Source organism: Sciurus carolinensis, chromosome 15 (assembly GCF_902686445.1).
Source record: "Sciurus carolinensis chromosome 15, mSciCar1.2, whole genome shotgun sequence".
Taxonomy (NCBI): Eukaryota; Metazoa; Chordata; class Mammalia; order Rodentia; family Sciuridae; genus Sciurus; species Sciurus carolinensis.
The window spans coordinates 56173992-56198506 of NC_062227.1; the positions used below are offsets into that span (position 1 = coordinate 56173992).

The 24515-nt window shown below is 55.4% G+C and overlaps 1 protein-coding gene across 8 annotated transcripts in view; it reads left to right on the top strand.

Annotated features, from left to right (window-relative positions):
* The window catches only part of Ctif (cap binding complex dependent translation initiation factor), a 283522-nt gene that overhangs the window by 52151 nt on the left and 206856 nt on the right, over positions 1-24515 (top strand). For 4 of the 8 annotated variants that reach the window (XR_007105188.1, XM_047526492.1, XM_047526496.1 and 1 more), the window contains exons 2-3: positions 16200-16406; positions 22289-22336. Coding sequence is in view for 7 of the 8 variants with exons in the window: in XM_047526492.1 (XP_047382448.1) it covers positions 16227-16406; positions 22289-22336 (228 nt within the window). In the remaining variant the exon portion in view is untranslated. Of the gene's footprint in view, positions 1-7399; positions 7424-11434; positions 11454-16199; positions 16407-22288; positions 22337-24515 lie in introns of those variants that run through there. The other 4 variants (XM_047526497.1, XM_047526498.1, XM_047526494.1 and 1 more) reach the window with 3 other exon arrangements.

The following is a 24515-nucleotide window of genomic DNA, read 5'->3' on the forward strand; positions in this document are numbered from 1 at the left end:
CCAACTCTCTAAGCTTTCTGTTCACAAGGAAGAAGGACAGTGGATATTATAGATTCTACTAGAAGTTTCTGCCTCTTCCATGGGTCCATGACCTGAAGGTGGCAAAGCTGAGTCTCTGTCCTCTTCTATGCTGTGGGGTCTGTTCCCGGCCATCTCCTGGGAGAGGAGCTGTGTGGGTGGAAAGAGGGCCAAGAAGAGGGTGAAGTCCAAGGGCAGCTTGACCAAATGGCTGGGGAGAGTGACCTCTCCCTGTCCTTCATTCACTGATCATCCAACGACTGATTACCTCTTCTGCATAAGGTGACAGGAAGAGTGTTATGGTTTGGATGTGAGGTGTCCTCCTAAAACTCATGTGTGAGACAATGCAGGAAGGTTCAGAGGAGAACTGACTGGGTGGTAAGGTCTTAACCCAATCAGGGAATTAATCCCAGATGGGATTCATTGACGTGGTAGGTGTGGCTGGAGGAGATTGGAAGTGGGACGTGGCTATGGGGTACATATTTTGTGTCTGGAGAGTGGAGTCTCTCTCTCTGCTTCCTGACCAACATGATGTGAGCCACTTCCCTCTGCCGCCCTCTTCTGCCATGATGTTCTGCCTCACCTGGAGCCCCAAGGAACGGAGCCCACCTTCTCTGAAACCGTGAGCCCTCAAATAAACCTTTCCTCCTCTGTAATTGTGCTGGTCAGATCATTTAGTCACAGCAGGGAAAAAGCTGACTAAAACAAGGGGGAAGAAAAAGACTTGAGGGACCCCCAGCATCTAAGAGGAGAGAACGGCCAGTCAACCGCTTACTCACCAGACAGCCAGTCCTGGGAAGGAAGGACACGTGGGCTAGGACTCGAGGGCTGGATAGGAGTTGGCTGGGCAGGAAGGCCAAGGAAGCAGCCTGATTTCTGGCCTGCAGGTGCAGCCCTGATCTGAAGGAGGACCTTGCTGGGCTCTTCTTTCTTCTCCAGCCTGAGATCTTGGGCTGTGGAGACCTGGCAGCCACTGCACAGGCCGGACCTCTACGTGTAGCAGGGCCCAAGATGGAACTTCTGGCATGCTCTATGTGTTGTCCTTCAGCTCTTCCAGCCCAACCTCTGGCCCCTCACCCTGCAGCCCAACGCTTAGACGCCCAGGAGTCAAGCAATAAGCCCTAGGCCCTGATCTGGTAGGCAGGGAAGCCCCAACTGGGGATCTCTCTGCAGATCTTTCCCACTGGGTAACCTGAGGAACGTCAGGGCATCCCCTGAACCTTGTTGCCTCTAAGTCACAAGAGGACAGTGAAGCCACCTGACCAAGCCTGTGAACTGCTCATTCATGGTTAAGAAGGCTGCAGAGGCCTCGGTGTGAAGGAACTTAGCAGTGTGACCTCATTAGGAGGGAAGGTGTGGCGGGCACCTCTCAGCTCTGGGTAAAGTGGCATGTTCCCAGGGTGCTCAGAAGTGCCCTCCCTCAGCATGCCCGGAGCCAGCCAAGAGAGCCCAGGTGGCGGGCACGCAGAGGGGGAGGAGCAGGGCCAGAGCCAGGCACACGCTCTGTGACGCTCAAGTGTCACCGTCAGAACTCCGGAACTTACTTCCCTTGTGGGGAATACCTCGAAATACCTTTGCCAGCCAGGAGAACGCTCGACTGGGTGTGTGTGGAATGGGGACATGGTTGTCCCCACGGTGGTGTGGATCGGTGGACGCTGGCATCTGCCAGATTCCTGTACCAACACTGGGCAAGAGCGCCAACGACGGCACCCGTAGGGACGGCAGTGTTTCCTGAGCGTGCTGCTTGAGGCCCGTGCTGTTGGTCGCCCCCCTCCATCCCCAGCCTTCTTCCTGGGCCCTGGAGGAGACATCCCAGCAGGACTGTTCTCACCTGCCCCGCCCCCCGTCCCCCGCCATGAGTCCAGCAGGTCCCGACACTGTGGTGAGCGGGGCCCAGGTTGCTGCTGCCTCCTCTGCGTGGAGGACGGCCCACCAGCGTCTCTGCAGGAGGGTCTGAGCCGGTGTCCTGCTGGCCTTGGCGGTCGGTGGCTGGGAATTCAGAGCGAGGGCGTCACCACACAGCCAGCACAGCCTGGAGGCACAGGCCCCTGGGGCCAGTGTTCTAGGCCGGTGGGCAACGGCCAGAGCAAGCTTTACAATTTTTTTTCTTAAAGTTTGTTTTTGTTCTTGGCTATAGAAATACCAAAATCTCATTTTGGGGGAAAAAAAAAGAAAAGGAGAAAGGACAGAAAGCAACCCTCCTGCGCCTCTGGGAGGGGCTTCAGGGTGCCAGTAGTTCACGGTCCGTTTTCAGGTAGTTGAGATCCTAGTGGACATAGAAAAAGACAGTTTGATTTCCCTCCGTCGCATGATGCCCTGAACATTCCCTGGCTGTCACTTCCCTTCATAAATAATCCCCAGGGCTGAATAAGCCACCCTCATGGAACCTGGTCTGCTGTGGAGCATGACGCACATTCAGGGCCACCGCCTGCCCCTCCGCGGCAGCCCTTCCCGCTCAGCACTGCCACGTCCACAGGAACGTGCTGGTGGGTAAGAGGCCTCGTCCTGATGTGGGGCCGTGCTGCCTGCTCCCTGGAGGAGGGCGGGCAGCCCTCTGTCCTGGGCAAGCCCCCCGGTGTGACTCTGCAGATGCACGGTGAGAGCTTTGAGAGCCCAGCCTGTGACCCCTTGAGGTGACCAGCGTCCACTAGGAGTACAGGGGGTGGGCAGCAGGGGCAGTGACAGCGTCCACCTCCTGGGTCTCCAGCACGGATGCAGTGAACTGTGCAGCGTCCTGGGAGTGCGTCTGGCCCACAGGCCCCGTGGATTGGCTGCTGTCATTATTCGCTGCCCGGAGCCTCCCTCGCAGGGAGCTGGGACTGATGGCGGAAGGGACAGTCCTGGAGCTGAGGGACCGAGGCTGAGAGGCACGGAACTTTCAGAGGGCCGTGAGGTAGAGGGGTCAGGCTGGAAGCCCGCGCTCCCTCCACCCCAGCTACACAGAGCTGACGTCCTGTGGCTCTGTCACGTCATACATGGCCTCTGGGCCTCCCTGGGGGTGTCCTCAGGGAGAGGCCACGTCTTGCTCGCCTTGATACCCCAGGGTCTAGGACGGTGCCTGCCAGAAGTGACAGGTGTTTATCATGCTTCGTGTCAAGGACAGAGCCAGAACAGCACAAGGACTGAGACGGCACTTTGGAGCCCTGACAGCCCCATGTCCCCAGCCCCGCTCTCGGCCCATGGCTGACTGGAACGTCAGGTCTTTGTCCTGAGAGCCCACCCCCCTCCCCTGGATGGTGCTGGGTGAGACAGATGGCCGCCATCATCTCTTGCGGAATGCCTGCTTCTCTCCTCTCCCCGATCTCCCTGGCCAGCCCTGAGTGACCTCCTGTGCCACCAGACCCATGCAGCTTGTCTCATATAGTGACCTTTTCCAGGCGGGTTCCTGGTGAGACTGTGGATCCTGCCGAAATCCTAGAGATGCCCACCGACTCTCTGCCATGCAGACCTCCACAGGCCGCTGGCCTCCTATGAGTTGGGTTGACACACTTCCAGTTCAGGGGACGGTCCTTGCAGGCTTTGGTCCAGCCTGCAGGGAGTGTTTCAGCTCCACTGAACTGAGACCTGCCCTCCCCACAAAGTCCCCGAGCCCATTCTTTATCCAACTCCAGGGAAAGAAAAGGAGTGTTGTGGTAGCAACAAGGACCTGGCCGGGTTAATCTGTGTTCATGTCAAGGGGCCAGCTCTGTAATCCCAGGCTCACAGAGGAAACGCATTATCACCCACCTTGAGCCAGTGCCCCGAAAGACACGCGCTGGCCGGATCCGGGCAGCATGTTTGGGTACGAGAGTCGGTGCGGCCCCCTGAACCTGTGTATTCAGGAGGTGCGAAACTGGCACAAGGAGGGTGCTGCCAGATTGTGTGTAGGTGACCCAGGAGGGGAGGTGCTGCTCTGCGTGTAGGTGACTGCGCGGGGGTGCTGCTTCTCCCCAAGGGCCCTTCCCCTGGGGCGAGCCGTGGGATTCCCGGAAGGCGGGGAGCAGCCCGAGGGAGCAGAAGTGCTGTCTCTGGGCAGCCGCTCCAGCTTCAGGGCGGGTCTGGGATGGCTCCGTCTGCGCGGCTTGGTGGGCGTGGCCGCATGGGTCCTGTAGTGTAGAAAGGCCGCTCTGGGTTTTTGAAGTGAGAAAGCGTAAGACCAGCTGGGAGAGGTGAGTCTGCCCGAGGCCACCCGAGGAGCAGAAGCAAGACGTGTGGGCAGGGGTCTCAGGGCACCAGAGTGCCACCCAGGCTCTGCGGCGGGGCTGTCACCTCATGGCTCCGTGCCGTTTCCTCTGCATCCTTAGGGGCTGGCCTGCCTGGTTTATGGATGCAGGAATCGTAGTCTGTTCACAGCCTAATGTGTCGTACGTCCGGGCCTCGTCTACTGCGGGTGCAGCACCCTCTCTTGGCCAGGTGGCAGGCGTGGTGGGGCCACCGTTGCTCGAGCCTGTGTGCACGTGGTCGTGTCCACGCTGCCTCGACCTTCCTGGCACTGGGTGTGTAGTCAGCCGGGAGTCGAGTGTGACTGCCACGTACTCTACCTCCAGAAAGATCTCACCCTGATTTATCATCAACACCCAAAGCCACCACTGTGCAGAGGGCATGGTGGCAGAGTAGCAGCTGCTAATCTGATGGGAGAAAAGCAAATATTCGTCGTGGGAGGAGAGAGAGCGATCTTAGTCTTTCTTGACAAACAACAAGAATTGCCAGACTGGTGGTGTTTGCCACCATGTCACCCCAGGGGGGGAAACTGCTGACTGCCCCGAAGAGAAGAGAGCTGCAGGGCCACACTGGGCCTGTGTGACTGATGGTTGGCATTCAGGGCTGTCCTGAAGGCCTGGTGACATTGTTTCATTGGCAGCGTTTCTTTCTTTTTCTTTGAGGCTCATAGACTAGTAGCGAGTCTTACAATTGATGACTTTGCTTTCTAACGACTCTGCTGGTTCTAAGGTCCAATAGTTGTGTTTGCTTGTTTCTGGCCACTAGAGCAAGCAAATCAGAAATACCTCTGGGGCGTTTCTCTCACGTCCAGTGCTCCCCTCCTGGGCCCCTGCAGCACCTGCTCATGATGGCGTAACTTCCTCTTTGCTTCTCATCTTTCCTCCTGGTCCTGGATACCAACCCCGAATTTGAGTAGGCACTTACTAAACGGATGGGTGGACAGCTGCAGGGAGGAGGGACCATGGGGTGCATCCCTGTCTTTGCTGGGGCAGCAGGGCCCCCTCAAGAAAGCTGCGAACGGTTCTCCTGCAATCAGCGGGAGTGGAGACCCAGTGTGCTTTTCCGGTTCCTCACTTACTTGGGCCTCATTGATTTCCACAGCCGCAGTTTTCACTGGCACAGCCTCCAGGCTGCCCAGCTAGAGACCCCAATGCTGGGCAATGATCCTGGGGGCAACCTATGCAGAGACGGTAACTGTTTAATCGCTTTGTTAAGATACAACTCACACATCGTGCCGCTCTCACATCTAAGGTGTACGCGAAAGCACAGGTGTACGCATCCCTCGCCACCTTATCACCTCAAGAACTTCCCGAAGCCTTTCGTCAGCACCCCCGCGTCCCTCTCTCCTTCCTGCCCCAGTTCTAAGCAAATATCCTTCTACTTCCTGTCTCTCTAGATTTGTCTGTTCTGGACATTCCATAAGACGAGGTGGAAGGCGTAGCTTGCAAAGGCTTGTGGCCTGCAGAGCTGGCTTCCCACTCCTCTCCAGAGATGTCTTTGCAGCCTGTGGAGCCTTCTGTCCCCGCCCGTCCTTTCCTGCTGTGTCCCTCTGAGCTCTTGCCCATCACAGCTCAACCTGGTGGAAATGTGCAGTGATGGGATGGCTCGCGTCACAGGCAGTGGGATGGACTCTGTGGGGCTGTGAATACTCCGTCCTGCCCTGTCCAGCAGGGTCCCCTCCATAAAAGGGAGGCTCTGCCTGCCCTCAGCCACAGGGTTAGAAAGAGGTCACTGGCAGGATGGCACTGGGCTGGCTGTGCAGCCCCCAGGGGCATGAGGCTCCGGGCTGCTGCCTGGGAGTCCTGTCATGACTGACCACCTGCAGAGTTCAGAGCTGAGGACAGTTTACTCTGTTACCCTATGAAGGGCCACAGCGTTGAGCTGGAGCAGGGTCCAAGTCCCCTCCAGAAGTGACCACAGGGGATGTTGGGCCAGGGATAGAGCATCGAGGGAATGGACCTCTGGGTACCTCACTTCTGTTAAGTCAGAATTGCCATATTTTAGAGCCATTCTATGGGGGACAGACATGTCTGCCTCAATTTCCTCATTTGTACAAGGGGGACAATATGGTACCTGCATTATGGGATTGTCCTACAGATTAACTTAATTAGTGCAGGGCCTGGCATATAGTAAATGCTCATTAAGTTACCTTTTTATATTGGGAGAGAGCCGTCGATGAGTCCATCTGAAACATAAGTGTGGCATTGGAGGGAAACTGGGAACCAGCTAACTGTGGGGGATACCATATTGGTGGTTTGCTTTCCTGCTTTAGTTAACGCCAAAGGGCAGCTCTTTGGAATAGAAGCAGCAGAGCCAGGTATGGGTGCCACCGCTGGGCTCTAGGAGCCAGGGATCCTGAGCTCTTGCTGCTCCTCCTGGACTCGTGGAGGATCCAGGGAGCACCACAGGAGCCCTGGGCAGGGATCAAGCCTGGGACCCCTGAGGTAGCTTTGCAGCAGGCTTCAGGCCTTGCGTGGGACGCAGAAAGGCTGCCCAGCAGCAGAGGGCCCTGCCTGCAGCCCAGCTGTCCTAGCGGCTTCCACCCGTAATGTGCCACCAGTCTGCGCCCATCAGCAGCCAGCAGCCACCAGCCTGCCGATACCACTGGGTCAGAACGTCAATTAGCTGCTGGTCCCTTTTTGGGAACCCATCGTCACACTCATGAAGATTAGCTGAGTATCTACAGTGAGTGAGCCCAGCTCTTGCTCTCTGGGGCCAAGGGAAGGGACAGGCAGGTCCTTGGTCACTAGTAGCTTATGGTTCAGCTGGCTGGCTGAACCCACAGCAGGGCTGAGCTGGAGTGTGGACGTCCTGGCCCCTCTTCCCCCCTCGAGACACCAGGAGCGGCACCCGTCCCCGCACAGAACTTGGCTGTGCCTGTCTTCTGTGGTTGCCATTTGCTCCAGTGAGGTCCAGTCCCGTCAGAATGACGCCATCTTCCTACAATAGCCCTGTGGCCCTGCCACCGGGCTAGGCTGGGTCCTGCTGGCCTGGAAGCCGTCCTTTCTTTCTCTCTGCAATGACTTTGCATGTTTCTCTTTTGATCTGCCATGTATTGATGTCACACTGTAACTCCCAGGGGACAATCCTTGTTCTTGATTTATTTCCCAGTTCTCAGGGCGCCCCTGGTGTTCCTACTCGTGGGTCACCTCCACTTGCTCTCTCGCAGTCGGTCTCCAAGGCGGATGCCCGTGAGGCCAGGCAGGTAGCCTGGGAGTGGGGACTGTGCAAGTGTGGGCTGCGGGCTGGGGGAGGCATTAGGGGGTGCTGGGGTCTGTGGAGAACTGGACGTGGACTGCCCGGGCTGCAGGGGTCAGTACTCCTTAGCTCGAGCTGATGGTCACAGTGTGGGAAGGTGGCCAGTATTGCTAGATCTTCTCTTTTTTTTTTTTTTTTTTAAATGACCCAAACAAAACAAACCAGGGTCCAGATATGGCACCCAAATGGGCAGTGGCAACCTCTGCTCTGTGGTTGGACTTCTGTGCCGGTCTGGGTGATCCTTCAAGGGACGGCGTGCATGCCGAGGCCCGTGGGCCTGGTGAGCCGCTGCAGCAGCGGTTCTGAGGGGCTGCAGTGAGTCAGGTGTTGAGGTGGCGTCCATGCGCTGAGCTCGCACTGACCTTGAGGACGGGCAGAGAGAGGAAAGCAAGCCAGTCTGCGTTCCAGCAGGGTGTTCTGGTCCTGGAGCCCAGGCTGGACAGGCCTGAGAGGCCACAGCCCCGCCGAAGGCCAGGCTGTGTGGAGCCTGCTCTGACTCCATGCCCCCGTCGGCTTTCAGAAGCAGCTGGGGACCGTCACTGGCCCAGCTGAGGAGGCTGTTGCCAAGATGGGGAGAGCTGATGGGGGTGGGTTACCCCCACGGGGGCACTGGAGAGAGAGAGAGCGTCACTTGAGGAGGGCCTGGCACGCGGGGGCCACCATGCTCGGAGGAGGCTTCTGGCCTTAGCCCAAGGCGCTCTCACAGGTGCATTGCTGGGTTCAGAGTAGGACACGGTTGGTCTGCTTTGCAGCCTGCTCCCAGGTCCTGTTCACTCTGAGCCAACAACCTAGAAGCTTCCGAAGGCAGTGGTGGGACCCACCCATCTACCCCCAGGGCCTAGGAAGCAAAGAATGGGTCCCCATTTTTCTACACAGGTTGGTAGAGCTGATTGGAGTACAGGTGAGGGTTAGAGGAGGCCCAAGCAAGGCATGGGGAGTTCGAGTTCAAGGTGGGAATACATTAGGGAGGGGCGAGGTCTGTGGAGAAGAGCAGCAGCCAGTGAAACCAGAGTCAAGGAGAGCTTCATGGAGGACTTGTGCCTGAAGGTGGGTCCTGGGGAAAGGATGTGATTTGGAGAGGCAGAGAGGCCAGAGAAGGCACAGAAGAGAGTGAGGGCCCACGGGGTGGTTGCGGAACCAAGCGATAATCCCCAGGTACTGGGTGACAGCTGTGCTGAGCACTTTCCTCTCGTGTAAACTCCCTTAATTCCACAGCACCTTGCTGGGGTTCCTCCATCAGCAACCTGTTTAGGAGCGGGAGTTGGCCAGGCGCCTGCCAGGAGCTACACAGCTAGTGAGTGGCTGAGCTGGCCCAGAATCAGACCTCACGACTGTCCCGTTCCTCTGTCTTGGGCATGGGGGTTGGAGGAACCCCCTGCCTCCTGCCAGGGATGCAGCTGGCTGGCCGGCCAGTGACCCTGAGGCCCCGACCCTGCACAGCTTCGGTCTTTTCCCCTGGACCCAGCAGGTGCTCAGTACTTCTTGGTTGGGATGAACTGTCTTGAGAAGGCTCCGGAATGTTATGGGAAGAGGGTCGAACCCAGGTTCTGAAGGGGAGGATCGGGTGGGTGGACCCTGCATCCTGTGGCTCTGGGGTTCTGGAGTGGGGAGCGGGTGGGGAGGGGCATGGTGGGAGAGCTGAGGAGGCACCGCGGGAGGAATGTGCTGGGCACTGTGCAGGGCCTGGGGGGCCACAGGCCAGTCTGCCCGTTCCCGGCTCTGGATGGAGACAAGGACCGGATGGAGCAGGGCCCTCAAGATCATGCAGTCTTGTGGAGACCAGATAAAAACCCATAAAAAATGCAAGAGCAGGTGAGAGTTGGGTAGCAGCGAGGAGGAGGATGGGGTGCAGCTGGTGCTGGGGCCAAGCAGGTGGGTGGGTGGTCAGTGCTGGGGCCTTGTGGAGATCTGAGGGGCAGGCAGACCTGGGCAGCAGGGACGCCCAGGAATAAGGCAGGGGCTACCCCCTCCAGAGCCTGCCCCAGGTGCCCTCCTGCCAGGTGACCCTGGCCCACCTGTTCCTGTATTCTTCCTCCAGGAGGGGAGGCATGTCCGAAGCCTGGGGTCCGAGGTGGCACCTGGGGAAGCTGACCCTCTCCCGGGCCTCCCCAGTCAGCCTCCTCCTGGTTGAAAGCGTCAGGGCATCTCCCTGGCTCTAGCGCTCTCCCCCGGGAAGCAGTCCAGCTCTCAGTCGCCTGAGGCTGCTCTCGGGACAGAACGGTACAGCCTGGGCCCTGGGCCTGCTGCATGAGGCTTCGAAGGGACAGAGCAGGGCCCACAGAGTTGGGGATGAGGACAGTGGGGGGCTTTAGAGCATCTGCCATTTAGGAATCTCTGTGCCTGTTAACGATTGCGACCTAGAACTTCAGTCTCATCAGAGGGGGGAGGGGACTCAGCAAGGGTCTCTGAGTGGCAGACTTCTGAGAACCCTATGTCCAGAGGCCTCTGAGCGGCTCCCAGCAAGTCCTCTCCCCTCTGGGCCATGGTATCCTCATCTGCCCATCAAAGAGACTAGACTCTCAAGTCCCTGGGGTCTTGCGACTTGGATTGCAGAAGCCCCCTCCAGCCTGGTCAGACCAGTTGGAGGAACCTGAGCCCGGAGCTCCACCTTGCGGGACTCCAGGCAGGTGGTGTGGTATGCACCTGGCCCTAGAGTCCGTCCAGCTTGGAGGTGGGGCCCAGGCCCACCAGGAGATGACAACTCAGCCTGTTGACCTCCTGCTTGGTGTCTGTTCTGCCCTTGGCCCTGAGTGGACCATAAGAGGCGCACCCGCCTCCTCCAGGGAGCTGAGCCACCAGCTGAAGTCAGGATGGGGCCACGGCCTATTCCATTATCCCAGGGGGATGTCTGATAACGGATGCAGGGAGGCGAGAGGTTTTCTGGATCGTGGCTCTTCAAACCATGTCCTCTGAGCAGCAGCAACAACCTCACCTGGGGCTTGTCAGACATGCAGACTCTCAAACCCACTTCCCCTCATGGATCTGCACTTAACCAGATGTGCTGGAATTCACCTGCACGTGGAAGCTCGGGAAGCGCCGAATCGGGCACCTGGCTTCCGCTCTTTCCCCGATGCCTCACAGAGAGAGGTACGTGAAGTAAAGTTCCCAGCAGACGATGACTACGATGTGTGTGACATCCCGACATATTTTTAATTTAGTTAGATTTTTTATTTAATACCGAGATCATGAGCCAGGACATTTGCTTTACAGCCCACTTAACCTCCAAGACTCGCCGTTGTTCGAATAACCCTCCATGTGATATTCGAGTGACAGAGGGTTAAAGTGGTGGCGGTGGTGGAGGAAGACATTAGCGGTCCTGGACTCCTGAGACACTAACGGGTGCCGACTCCCAGCGTCGCCTGCCTCCCCTGCCGCGTGTTTCTGAGCTTCCCTACCTCCTGGGGGTCCAGGAACTGAGGCCCCATAGGCGAGGCTCTGTGCACCTTCTGCTTTTCTTTGGCAACACAGTGCCGCCGAGTCATTGGGACAGCACTGACCAGTGTAGCTGGACCACAGGGGCTGCGGGCTGTGGGGCTTGGTGTTCTCTCCAGAGTTGAGAGTGCGGGTGGGGGAGCTGCGGTCGGTCGGGAAGGATTTGGCAGTGAGCAGGTTCCCATGGCTTCCTCTGGGTGGCTGCGGGCATCCTCTCCCCTGGACAGCCTGGCCTCTCTCCTCCCCCACACTCTGCAGGCAGCATGGCCTCTGGGCCAACCCTGCCCTGGGGGCCACCTGACAGCTGGCAAAGCAGAATTCTAGCCCTAGTTGTGCGCTCGGACTAAATGTGTCACTGCTATCACTTTGTGGAGGAGGGAAGGAGAGAGGGGAGCAAGTTGACCAGATCTGTAGCCAGTGTCGTATCAGGGTCAACAGGAGCGGTTGCTGGTGGGGAGCTGGATGCTCTGTGGCACAGACAGCATAGAAGTAGCCGTGGGGAAGTGAGTGAAGATTTCCAGGGGTGCAGTGAGTGGAGGCCAGAGGTGGGTTTGTGCTGGGTCCCCTGCCCGCCCACAGCTCAGACGCCACCTAGATGCCGGATTGCTATCCTGCTGAGACGCGCAGGGGGTGGGTAGAGCTGGGAGACCCAAGATCGCTGAACCCAGGAGCACCGAGCAAGCCCCTACAGCCAGCCCCTGGTTGCCTACAGCTGGCCTGGGGTCCCACGAAGGGAGCCGCAGCCCCTGGTAGCAGCCCAGAGCAGACAGTGGGATCTTCCTCAGTGCCCTGTGTGAGTTCCCAGAAGGGTGTCTGCTGGGTGCTGAGGGGCAGAGGGGAAAAACCCCGAGGAAGTGAGGTGGGTGGGTCAGGGCTGGCTCCACGCAGGGCCTAGGGTGACAGGTTCCCAAGAAGGGCTGGCAGGCAGCCCAGCAGACACGTCTCCTCTGGTTTGCAGGTCACGGAAACATCCCTGGGGATTGGAATGCCTCTAATGCCTGGCTGTTCTTAAAAGGATTGGCTAAGTTTACAGCCCCTAGTGCCATTTGTCACTTGGCAGGTGGGAAAGGATGCCGAGAGGGCAGAAGGCGTCAGCGCATGGTCCTGGACCCTCGGGTGCTCCCTGAGGTCTGCCCTAGCTTTTCCTCCACACCTGCAGCCCCACAGGGCGCGTGAGCCTCTCACAGGCAGAGTGGGAGGGTGGCGGGAGAGACGCACCCTGTGCTTCGTGGTGGCTGTGCAGGGACACCAGGCAGCTCTGGGCCCGTGGCAGCAACTCAGGGTGGGCTGTGTGGGCCTGGGTGGTGGGAGAGTTCACCAGTGTGGGGAAAGGTGCCTGTTCACCTGAGAACGTGGGGTTTTTCATTTGGGGCCCCCGGGGCTGTAGCGGCAGGCATGCAGTGTGATTGGCTGCAGCAGGAGGCGGGGCCCAGGGCTGAGCTGAGGTCTCTGCACACACAGAGGTGGTCCCCCGCAGGACAGCCTGGCGGTCCTTTTCCCCAGAGAGCCCAGAGAGCCAGGCCTGGCTGCCCTCACCTTTCTGGGAATCACAAGCAAGGGAGCCCAGCCTGTCCTCTGTCCCCTCTCTGGGCTGCATGCCCCTCCCGCCAACAGCCTCAGGCTGACCGCCCCTTTGGTGCCCTTCTTAGTGGGGTGACCTCAGCGCTTTTCCAGCACCAGCTGCGGGCCTTCCCATCCGTCACTGGTGGGAATGCAGGCAGGGCTGGGGCCGGGGACACTGTAGGGCTGAGTCCTGGGCTCAGCCTCCCTCTGCGTGCTCTGCATCCCGGGTGGCCTCAATTAGAGGTTTCTCGGGTCCTCTGCCACCCTGTCTTTTTTTTTTCCTTCTTCCTCTGGCCCAGCCTCCTTCACTGTCACCATTGTTAAAACACAAGTCCCTGCTCACTGGCTCCCAGCTCCCAGTGACCCAGCAGTTTGGGAATTTCCTGTGAGGTCTTACTGTGAAGGAGACAGGGAGCCAGGACTGACCCCCAGAGCTCAGACCAGAAGGCAGCTTTTGAGAGCATGGCTTTCCCCCGCACTCCACCAGCCTGAGAAAATGTCCCTCTGTCCCTCCTCAGACTTCTTGCCCTTAAAATGTGGTAGACCTCATGGTACGTGCCCCCAGGCGTGGAACACAGTGGCACAGGCTGATATTGGCACACCAGGTCCACAACAGCTGTTCACCAGAAGCACACAGATACCTGGTGATGGATGAGCGAGCGGAGATTGTGGGAAGTGTGTGCGACAGCATTGTACCGCTAGGTTTTATCAGCCAGTGAAACGCCTCGGGGCAGCAGGCACATAGGTGCTGGCCCGACTTCCAATCTCCCACTCTCGCCCTCTGCTCCTCCTTCTCCTGCAGAAGAGGTACAGCCTGGGACTTTTCTTCTTCGAATGTCCCCAACCCCTTTGGAAGGAAGGGCCTCAGCTCACTGCAGGGACCATTGTAGAATGTACAAGGGAGGCTTCCCAGAAACTGGGAGAGAGCAGAAGGACAGGAGGGAGGGCAAGTGAGGGGTTCTGTAGGTTTGGTCACTGCCGTGGGCACCTGGGGCTCCATCTACTCCAATCCTCTGAAGGACCAGGGGGAATGTGCGTGAAAATTGTCGTCTGAGTTCCAAAATGGCAGTATTTGTTCAGATGGAGGGCTGCCACTCTTCTGGGTTGCAGGGGCCAGGTGAGGTACTGCAGGTGCTCCATGTCACAGGAGCCCTGGACAGGAGTCACTGGGGTGCTGAGACCAGAGCTGTCAGCCACACCGCACACTGCACGAATCCGATCGGGCAGCAGAGGCTGGAGGAGGAGGGACTGAGCAGATAAGGATACCAGACGGGTTCAGGGCAGGGAGTCCTCTTGCCTTCTGGCCACCAAAATGCTGCAGGGTTGGGATGGCTCTCAATGCTTGCCCTGTCTCCAGTGAGCTCGTGTGGATTCAGGGTCATTTCCACACCCAGGCTCCCTCACGTGACTGGGGTGTGACCCTGAGACTCAGGCACCCCTGAGAGAGTCTAGCAGGGCAGGCCAGAGGCGGCGGCTGCAGCAGAGCCCAGCATCCACCCTCCCGGAAGCGGCTCCATGTCGAGTTCCTGTTGAACATGTCCTTTGTCAGGCGTGCCAGGAAGCCCTAGATAAAATCTGAAGACTTCGAGGAATGATTGGCATGACCTTAGAGCTGACTTTGCCTGCAGGTGGCATCTTTTCAGCCTGCTCTGGACATCAGCCTTCTCATTCCCATCCAGTTCAGGACACCTGCTCCGACGGCAGGAGCCTACACTGCAGGCCCCTTTGTGCTGAGTGGAGCCCTGCTGTGTGTACCGGGGCAAATGCCTTGACCTTGCTGACCCTCCCCTTCCTCTCCTGAGGAAAGTCCCTGGCATGAGACAGGTGCAGTCAACACTTGCATTCCAGTTGTTAGAACCTATTGTATTCAGCCAGGCACGGTGGCACATGCCTATAATCCCAGCGGCTCAGGAGACTGAGGCAGGAGGATTGCGAGTTCAAAGTCAGCCTCAGCCACTTAGCGAGGACCTAAGCAACTCAGCAAGACGATGTCTCTAAATAAAATACAAAAAAGGCAGGGATGTGACTCAGTGGCTGAACACTGGGTTCAATCCCCATACCAAAAACAAAAAAGCAACTCACGGTGTTCATACCCCCGGCCATGGCGGGGTGGATCTTCTGCCTGCTAGCCTGCCTTTAAACCAGGGAACTAGACCCATTGCCAGATGGCCTGTAAGGTCCTGCTGAGCACAAGGACTGATAGGTTTGGAAAGTCGGGGGAAGGGGAAGTGCCCCGGGTGCAGAGCAGTCTGAGCAATAAATAGCAGAGGCAGGAAGGAGGTTTCTATCACTGCACAACAAATGACTGCAACCTTGACTGCTGAAAATAATGCTGCTTATCTCCCGGTTCTGTAAGGCTGAAGCCCAGCAGTCCTTCCCCAGCTGGGCCCTTCTCCCTCCCCATCACCAGCACCCTTATAGAAGGCTGGGCAGGGCGTGGGGGTCCAGAGCCACAGTCTCTGCAGCGCTGCGGGGCCCAGACTTAAATCTGTCACAGTTAAACACTCGGCCAGCTCTTGACCACTAGCAGATAGCTGTGTTCCAGAAAAGTGCTCGGGAACAGGGTTTTGAAATTCCAGTGTTCCTGTCAACACGCCAGGCCCTTGCTCTCTCATCTCGAGCTGCATGCGCACGGCCCGGGACGTACCTGAGCCCTGGTCGGGAACCGGTCGGCCTAGAGCTTTCTCAGGGCGGTGGTTTGGTAGGAGCCTGTCACTGAGTTGGGATGAAACTCTGAGCAGGCTGTCTCTCTGGATGAGTGAGATCTTCCAAGAAGATCACAGGTCTCCAGGTTGAAAAAAAAGGGACCCAAGATGAGATTGAAGGTCCCTGTCCATGTGGCCGTGAGCCTGTGGAGGAAGGGAGGGCCCCTACTTGGAGGTGAGGATCCTCACTTCCAGCTGGGTCAGGTCTGACTGCAGGGGACGAGGGGTGAGAGAGGTCAGTGAAGGTGACCTGGTGGGCTTGGACCCCTGCAGAGCTGGGTTGGCCCTACCTGATCAGGAGGGAGGGACCAGTTTCCTTGGTGGGCTTTCCTGGGTTTCCTGGGAACGGCTAGGCATGTCTGCCAGACTGAGCCAGAGGGCGTGCCGGAGGCCTGTGGGGGGCGGTCATGTTCCTCTGGAGGGTGGTCCAGCAGCTTCCTCAGCTCGGCCACATCAGCACAGACAGCCCCCAGGCCTTTTGTATTCTGTCACTTTAAGTCATTCACATTCCTACAAACCAAATGTCTGGGAGCAAGGTTGCAAAACTGCTGATAACCTGAGGCCCACAGGCTTCAACTAATTTAGGGGAAAGTGACTGGAGAGAGGAAGTCTCTTTAGAAGGAAGCCTTTTCTTGGAGGGCCCCCTGCACCTCCTGATTCAGGGACACACCCGTCTGTGGTGAATTTCCTTAGGTCTGATTTGGGAAGCAGGGCCTGGGTGCTAGTCTGGGTTCGTCTGCTGCCTTTCCCAGGTGGGTCTGGGCACACACCAACGGAAATACGGCGTGAGTTCCTGTGCTGGCCGCTTAGGCACGTTACTGGCCTTCTCTGGTGTCCGTCTCCCTCCCCACACAGTGGGAACCTAGAATATTCTCAAAGCTGGAGATAAGCCACCAGCTTTTCCGGCAGTCGGGAGGCCGAAATGCCGTGACAGAAGAGATGCTTCCGGAGCAGAGGGCATTTCCCCGGTGGGGTCTCATGCGGCAGCACCTCACGGGGCCTGTCTTTCCTCTTTCTCCCCAGCCGGCCCCAAGCCCCTGAGCTGGAGGGATGGAAAACTCCTCGGCGGCCTCGGCCTCCTCGGAGGCTGGGAGCAGCCGCTCCCAGGAGATCGAGGAGCTGGAGCGCTTCATTGACAGCTACGTGCTGGAGTACCAGGTGCAGGGGCTGCTGACCGACAAGACGGAGGGCGACATTGAGAGCCAGAGGACGCAGTCCCACATCTCCCAGGTGAGCTCTGGAGCAGGGCCCTTGGCAAACTCAGAAGGGGGACCCGATTCCCGGCATTGTCTGGTCACCTGACCCTAGACTGCCATGGTGTGGAACAGCACCTGGAATCCCATAGGACAGGCCTTGGGCTCTCGGCAGGAAGCCTCTGCCCCCCAGCTACACATGCTCAACCCTCGAACCTACTCCTTCCTAGCCATGAGCAGTTGAGCCCCAGTCCGACTCATGAGTCTTTGAAAATGAATTTATTGAGCATCTACTGTCTTCTGGGTGCTGCTCCTATCCTTCACAAGCTCCTATTCTAGAGAAGATCTGGAGATGGTATCTTATTCACAGGGTGTACCATGAAGAGCTGTACCTTGTAAACATTTTCTGATTTTAAATGCAGGCAGTTATTGGCAGCCTAAGAAGAGAGTGTCCCAGGCCACTCACCCAGGGCTCCACGTGCCTCATGTAGTCAGAGGCCAAAGGCATTCTGACCAGAATCTCAGGCTGCACGCACATGACCTGGGTTAGTCTGTTGCAACCCTGACCTTGGACAAGATTTGACCTCAACTGAAAGATTGTGGGCCAAGATTTGGAAGTCTTGCTTTCTCCTGAATAAATTACGAATGCGTATCATATAACTCTTTGCCTAATAAATCCCCTCTAGATATTTTCTAGAGTTGATCCCAGATTTGCTTCTCCTTGCTTGGGTGACCTTGGGCGCCCAGCATCTCAGAGACTCAGTTTTTTCATCCTGTAAGTGTGGATTGCCCTGCTGCCTCAGGAATGTTGGAAAGTCAAAGAGGCCACAGGGAAGCTGCTGCTGTCTGCACAAGGGGCACGGAAGGGCCTTTCCCTGTCCAGGGGCAGTGTCCCAGTGCCCACCCTTGTACTCAATGTCCCACCCCAGCCTGGGACTCCTAAAGGGCAAGCAATTGGCAAGTCCTGCTCTGGAGAAAAGCCGAATGTAACCACCTGACTGTTTCTCTGGGTGGGGAGAAATTTCAGCCCTCCAGCTTTTTAGAAAGCCAGAATGAACCCCTGGCTTTCCTTCGGCTTGAACCCAGAGGCAGGGGGCAGAAAATAGCCTTGTGGGAGAAATAGAACTAGGGGCGACGTGTTCCTTAGTGCCCTTGAAGTTCTGCAAGCCCGGCGCCTGCTCGCTGCCTCGTCCTCCGCGCACTGAGCACCACCCGCGCTCTGTGGAACTCCGCGTCCAGGAGTGGACAAAGCTGCAGAAGGCTCTGCCCTCGTGGAACTTGTGTTTCAGTGCAGGGCGATTCCTGCAGTGGAGAAAAATACAGTAAGGACACGGATGAGGCGGCGAGGAGGAGCTGGAGGGGTTTGCGATTTTACATGGAGCGCTCAGAGACCATTTCCCTGGAGGAGAGGAGAGGGTGAGCCACGCAGATCCCTGGCGGAGGAGCACTCGGGACAGAGGGACAGAGGAACAGCATGTATCCAGGGCTGGGCTGGAAGAGGAGGCGTCCAGCCCAGCGAGGAGGCCGGCAGAGGGAGAAGGAGGCTGGGGTGGCAGGGCAGAGAGGCAGCAGGTGCAGGGCTGAGCCTGGAGCCACCCAGGAGGCCCAAGGAAACCCAGGCCAAGTGGAGTGATGGAAGGCCAGGGAAGGAGCTGCTCAGGGACGCAGGAAGGGCTGGGTGCCTCCAACGCTGCTGCCAGCCTGCGTAAGAGGAAGAGTGCGAGTGACTGAGTGAGCAGTGCGGGCTGTTGGTGGTGGTGATGGGGAGGTCCCAGTGCGGTGGTGGGGATGAGCGGGACATGGGTTGCAGACAACCCCATAATACCACTCTTTGGAGGTGCTTCGCTGGAAACACGGTGGTGTGGGCCAGCGAGGGCACACAGGAGCATCAGAGCAGTTTGTGAGTTGCTGGGGATGCGCCAGGCGGAGAGGCGGTCGATGGAGCCGCGCCTGCTCTGTGTCCCCAGCAGCTCGACCTGCGGCCGTGCGTCTAAAATGACTTGTGCTGTGTAGTTGGAAGGCTTGCTCCAGCAGCTTTCCGCCAGGACAGTTCAGGTGCAGAGCCCCAAACATGACCTTGAGCAGGGTTGAGCCTTCTTAGGGAGCACGGGAGGGAGAGAGGGTAGGAACATGGGAGAGTGGCGGTGGGGACCAGCTGGACCCCCAGGCAGGTGATAAGGGGAGCGGGCACCAAGGTAGGCAGCGGATGCTGAAGGGGGATGGGTCAGTGGACTGGAGTCCTCGCGAGCTGAAGACTGGGGGGAGTTCTGGTACCCATGGTGGGGGGCTGGCAAGCTAGGAGGGCTGATCCTGAGGCGGGTGCTTGAGGCCAAGGGTGAGGGGTGCCGGAGCTGGCGAGAGCATGGGACTGAGTGAGGGAGAGGGAGAAACCAAGAGAGGAGGTCATGGCCAAGGCAGGGTGCTGAACCAGCTCAACCAGATCTCCAAATCCCAAGGAAGAACCAAAGGGTGGTGGAGGGCGTGGCTTCCATCCAAGAGGAACGCAGGGTGGGGGGTGGCCCTGTGATCTACAAATGAATGCACATCAGGAGGGTGGCAGGGGCTTGTCTGAGGACAGGGTCATTCATTTCATGATTTCATTCACCCCCTGTACAGTCAGCAATATCCTGCCCTGGGTGGAAGCGGAGGCAGGGAGGACGTGTTGGAAAATGGCCCAGGAGAGTCAGCCTCTTCTGGTTGACTGGGCGGGAAGGACGGGACCTGTGAGAACCAGGTCTCACAGCCCCTGAAGCATGCAGAGCTGGCTTCCCCAGGAGCCGCCTCCACACATGGTGCATGAACGGCCTGCCTCCCTCACAGTGTGAACCCTGGGCCTCCAGCAGGGCATCCTCGGAAGGTTCCTCCAGCCAAAGCCTGCTCTTGCAGGAGGAGGGTCTAAGGAAGCTGTGCAGCCTCACACCCCAGGAGTGTTTTGCCATGGAAGAGTCTTGTCTTTCCTTTTCTTTCCCTTTCTTCCTTCCTTCTGTCCTTCCTTCCTTTCTTTCTTTCATTCGTTCTTTTTTATACCAGTGATTGAACCTAGAGGTGCTTTACCACTGAGCTATATCCCCAAGCTTTCAAAATTTATTTATTTATTTTGAGACAGGGTCTCACCAAATTGCTTAGGGCCTCACTAATTTGCCCAGACTGGCCTTGAACTTTCGATCCTCCTGCCTCAGCCTCCCAAGTGGTGTTCCACCACTTCTGATTCCATGGTAGTTTCTGACCCAAGGGGGAGACAGCTGGGGAAGGAGGGCCCCCACCGCCACCAGTGCCTTTGATCTGCCTGCAGGCTGCTGAGCTCTCAGAGGGCAGGGCTGGAGTGAGTTCCTGAAGCCTGGGGCCTGCACTTCTCCATCCTGGTCCCAGGGTCAGTTGGATATGACTCACTCTTGGACACCCAGATCTGAGAGGCAGGCAAGGCAGGACTCTGGAGGGACTGTTAAAGGATGTTTATTGTAAGGCAGAGTGTGGGGAACAGCACCTCTTGTTCCGGATGCAGGCTTTAAACTTTCTGCATGCTTTGAAGTTCCTGGAGAAGGCACGCATCGCGTTGCATCGCGAGGGATTCCAGACCAGCCTGCGTGCTGCTGGGAGGGGGGACATTTCAGTTCTGCTGGCACCCAGCCCCTGCCTCCCTGCCCCCACCTCCACAAACGTACCTGGGCACAGACTCCAGAGGAGTGGCAGCTGTGGCCAACTCTACCCAAGGCCAGGGTGAGACATGTCTACCTCAGACACCTCTTTAAAAAATCATCCTGTGATGCAGCTTTATGGAAAACAGTTCTGTGAAACCACTTTGCTTGTTTTTGTTTAATCTGATGACTACTTTAAATGGGAGCCAAAAAACTTTAAAAAAAACTTTTCTTAAACCACTCAAAGAATGTCCCTGTCTGCCTGTCTGTGGTAGTGGTTGCTGTTTCTGGGAGAGGAAAATTGTTAAGAATCTTGGAAATCTTGAGAAAGATTTGAGGGAGTAGAGAAGAATGTTACTCTTCAGTTAGTGAGGTCATTTTTTTTTTTTAGGATCTGAGAGATGACAGTGAACACTATGAGGAAGAAAATATCTTAGGATGCTTGTACATGGTGTCCCCCATTCCTGCCCAGCAAGGACTAGAAAGAAAAAGTAGGAGGTTAGATGGGTGGATGGATGGATGCATGGATGGATGGATGCATGGATGGATAATAAGTGGAACTAGCTTCCCTTCCCTTACAAAGTAACCAAGAGAATGTGCATCTTGAGTTTCCGAACTCTTTCCCACCCTATTTAAAATGACACCGTTATTCCACGTTTCAGGAGTACCTTCTCGCCAGTGCATTCCAAGTCCCCAAAGTCACATCCTGAAAGTTGTCCTCACTCTGGAGGAATGACAGCTGTATTTGGCAGGAGGGAAACTGAGGCACAGAGATGGAAAATGGCCAAATGGCCCTGCTGGCTGTACTCACCTACCTCCGGTTCCCTGCTGGCTATGAGCTGTCACTGATAGGGTGTCGGCTGGTTAATGTATTTTCTCTTGTAGAAGGAGACCTGGGACTCCACAATGGCATCAGTCGTTAACTCTTGTTGAGGAAATTGGGATGTTGGGGTGGGAAAAGCTGGCACTGCTGGTGTTGGCAGGTGACCTGGGGAATCACTGAGAGCTGTAGACAGTGTCTGCAACTGGTGAGCAGAATCACTCGGAAGCTTTGGAAAACACTGCTGCATGGGGCCCACCCAGAGATTCGCTTGGCCTGGGCACAAACTTTCTTTTTTCTTTTTCTTTGATTTGGATTTATTTACTTACTTATTTTCCCTTTTGTAAATTTTTATTTTTACAGACTGCATTTTGATTCATTGTACACAAATAGGGTACAACTTTCCATTTCTATGGTTGTACATGATGTAGATTCACACCATTCATGTAATCATACATGTACATAGGGTAATACTGTCTGTCTCAGTCCACTATCTTTCCTTCCCCCGCCCCCTCTCCCCCTACACAATCCAAAGTTCCTCTATTCTTCCTGCCACCCACCCCTCATTATATATCATCATCCACTTATCAGAGAAAACATTCAACCTTTGGTTTTTTGGGAATTAACTTATTTCACTTAGCATGCTATTCACCAACTCCATCCATTTGCCAGCAAATGCCATAATTTATTCTTCTTTATGGCTGAATAATAGTCCACTGTATATATATACCACAGTTTCTTTATCCATTCATCTGTTGAAGGGCATCCAGTTTGGTTCCACAATCTAGCTATTGTGAATTGAGCTGCTATGAACATTGATGTGGCTGTATCTCTGTAATATGCTGATTTTAAGTCCTCTTGGTATAAACCGAGGAGTGGGATAGCTGGGTCAAATGGTGGGTCCATTCCAGGTTTTCTGAGGAATCTCCACACTGCTTTCCAGAGTGGTTGCACCAATTTGCAACTCCACTAGCAATGTGTGAGTGGGGCACAAACTTTTCATAAGCCCAAGTGACTCTGATACCTTGATGGTGTGGACACCCCAGTGTCTCCTTTCTCCAAGGCCAGCTGCCTCCTCTTGTCTCTGGGAAGGATGGGAGGTAGGGACACAGGGAAGAGCGGGCACATTTATTGAAGGCGTAGTTTCTAGTATGTTCTTCTTAACAGATCAAATTAAGAACCACTGAGGGTGAAGGTGGCTTCCTGAAGTCCTTTTTGATGCTGTCCAGCACCTGGAAGCCCAGGATTTGGTCTAAATGTCAAAGGGAGTTTTCTAAGACAGAGGGGAGCGGGGAGGGGACCAGAGCGGCCACATTAGCTTGCTGTCGCCTTCTAACTTGTCTTCCTTTTCTTCCCTTTGCATTTCTGCTTCTATTCTGCTTCCCTGTTGCCTCGCCCGCTCTGCATCCCATTTCTGCATTTCCTCCTACCCTGGATCCATTTTCCTGCCGTCTTTGCTTACAGGAGGAAGCCCTCAATGGTGGACCACCCATGAAAGGCTTAACGGAAGAAGTGAGTTTATAGGAGGCTAGTTGGGTGGCTGCGAACGGGGAATCCATTAGATATTTTTGTTATGGTTATATTTTTAATTTTTATTTATTTATTTGGTACCGGAGATTATACCCAAGGGTGTTTAACCCCTGAGCCACATCCCCAACCCATTTTATTTTATTCAAAGACAGAGTCTTGCTACATTTCTTAGAGCCTCACTAAATTGCTGAGGCTGGCTTTAAACTGGCAATCCTCCTGCCTCAGCCTCCCAAGCTGCTGGAATTATAGGTGTGCACCACTGCACGCAGCTAGTTTTATTTTTATGTTACCACAAGTATCATATGCATAGGTTTGCATGGGGCACAAGAATTTAAATATTAATAGTAAAATATCCCTTAGATCCTACCTCCTTCCACTCCCTTGCCCCTCCCTCATATCAAATTGCTGAGTTAACGTCCTCACCTTTTTAATGCATTTACTGACATATATATGACTTTCAGAAATGTTTAATTTCAACGTCATATATGGTAGCCTGTGGACATGTTGTTTAATAACTCACAGTTTTCACTAACCATCACCCTGGGGTGCCGCCGGCCTGTACTGCCAGGTTCTGTTTCCCGGATGCATTGGGAGTTCAGAGTGCAGGTTATTAAAGTATTCACTCAGCGCTGGCCGTCCAGTTTATTCCTAAATCCCCCTGTGGACGTACGTGAAACTTCAGTGCATATGCTGGACGGACGGGCCTCTTTCTGCACAAAGAAGAGGGTTTCTTTAGCTAGCGGGGGAGAAGTAGAATTGATTTTAATAACTTGCCAAATTGCTCTCCAAAATACCGCTCTGTTCACAATGCCACCAGCATTTTGGGACATCTCGCCACTTTAATTCACATCATGTTGATCTCTAGTGCAATTGAGCCTTTTAAAATCTGACTACCAGCCATTTTTTTAAGTAGGCTAAAATTTATTTTACTTGTAGCTGGGTGCAGTAGCACATGCCTATAATCCCAGCGACTGGACAGGCCGAGGCGGGAGAATCACAAGTTCAAGGCCAGCCTTAACGACGATGCAGCAAGAGCCTGCCTCAAAATAAAATAAAAGGGACTGGGAATGTAGCTCAGTGGTAAAGTGCCCCTAGATTCCATCCCCAGACCAAAAAAAATTTTTTTTAATTTACTTTTAAAGCAACAGTTAGAAAAACAGATAAAAGAGAAACAGAAAAGAAGTCCACTCTCATTTTATGATAAGAACTCATATAATTTTTCTAGAGTATTCTTTCTTATACAAAGCTGAGCTTCTAGCATGCACGTCCATTTTACCTTGCTTTTTATTTAGAATGATCTCCTAGACATTCTTGGGGGGTGGTTTTAGTGTTGTTGTTTAGATTTTCTCTTGTTTTGCCAGACACCATTGGTTAAGTAGTAACATATAGTCAGCCGCTAATGTTTATTCATTCAGACACAATTTTAGGCTTCCAGGACAAAGTCATGAACAGAGCCAGCTGTGATGGCTGCCCTCCTGGGCCTTACCTTCCGTGGGGAAAGACAGGAAATGGGATGTTAGAAGGTGACATATTCATGATTGAGGCAGCCGGGCTGTTGGAAGGCAACAATGGAGGGAAGATTTGAAGGAGGTGAGGCCACCTGGGGAGGAGTAGTCCAGGCAGAGGAAATGACAAAAGCAAAGCTCGGGTGTGGGCTGGGTCCCACCGGGAGGCACCCACCCTGGCCTGTGGGTGCAGCAGAGAGCAAGGAGAGTGTGCAGGCTGAGCCCGAGACAGGCCCCCCAGGACCCGGGAGCCTTTTCTCTAAGTGAGCCATGGAGACTGGAGGGTCCTGGCACACGGACCTTCAAAATGCTCCTCGCTGGTTCTGATGCCCCCTTGGTTACGAAGCCCTGGGTTAGGTCACCTTCTGGACAACTTTTCATTTTGAAAAATATCTCAAATTCCATTTAAAAAAAAAAAAAATCACAATAAAAGTACAAAGATTTTCTGCATGTCCTTCACCCGGTGTCCCTGATTGTCAGTCTCTTGCCGCATTCTTGTGTGTGCCTGTTCTGTCTCTCTAGGTATAAACATATTATAGATTGCTCCCAATTACCATTTGGGAGTAAGTTGCGGACAGTATACCCCTTTATCCCTAAATGCTTCTGTGTGTGTTTCCTGAGAACCAGGGTATTCTCTTACATAATCATATCACAGG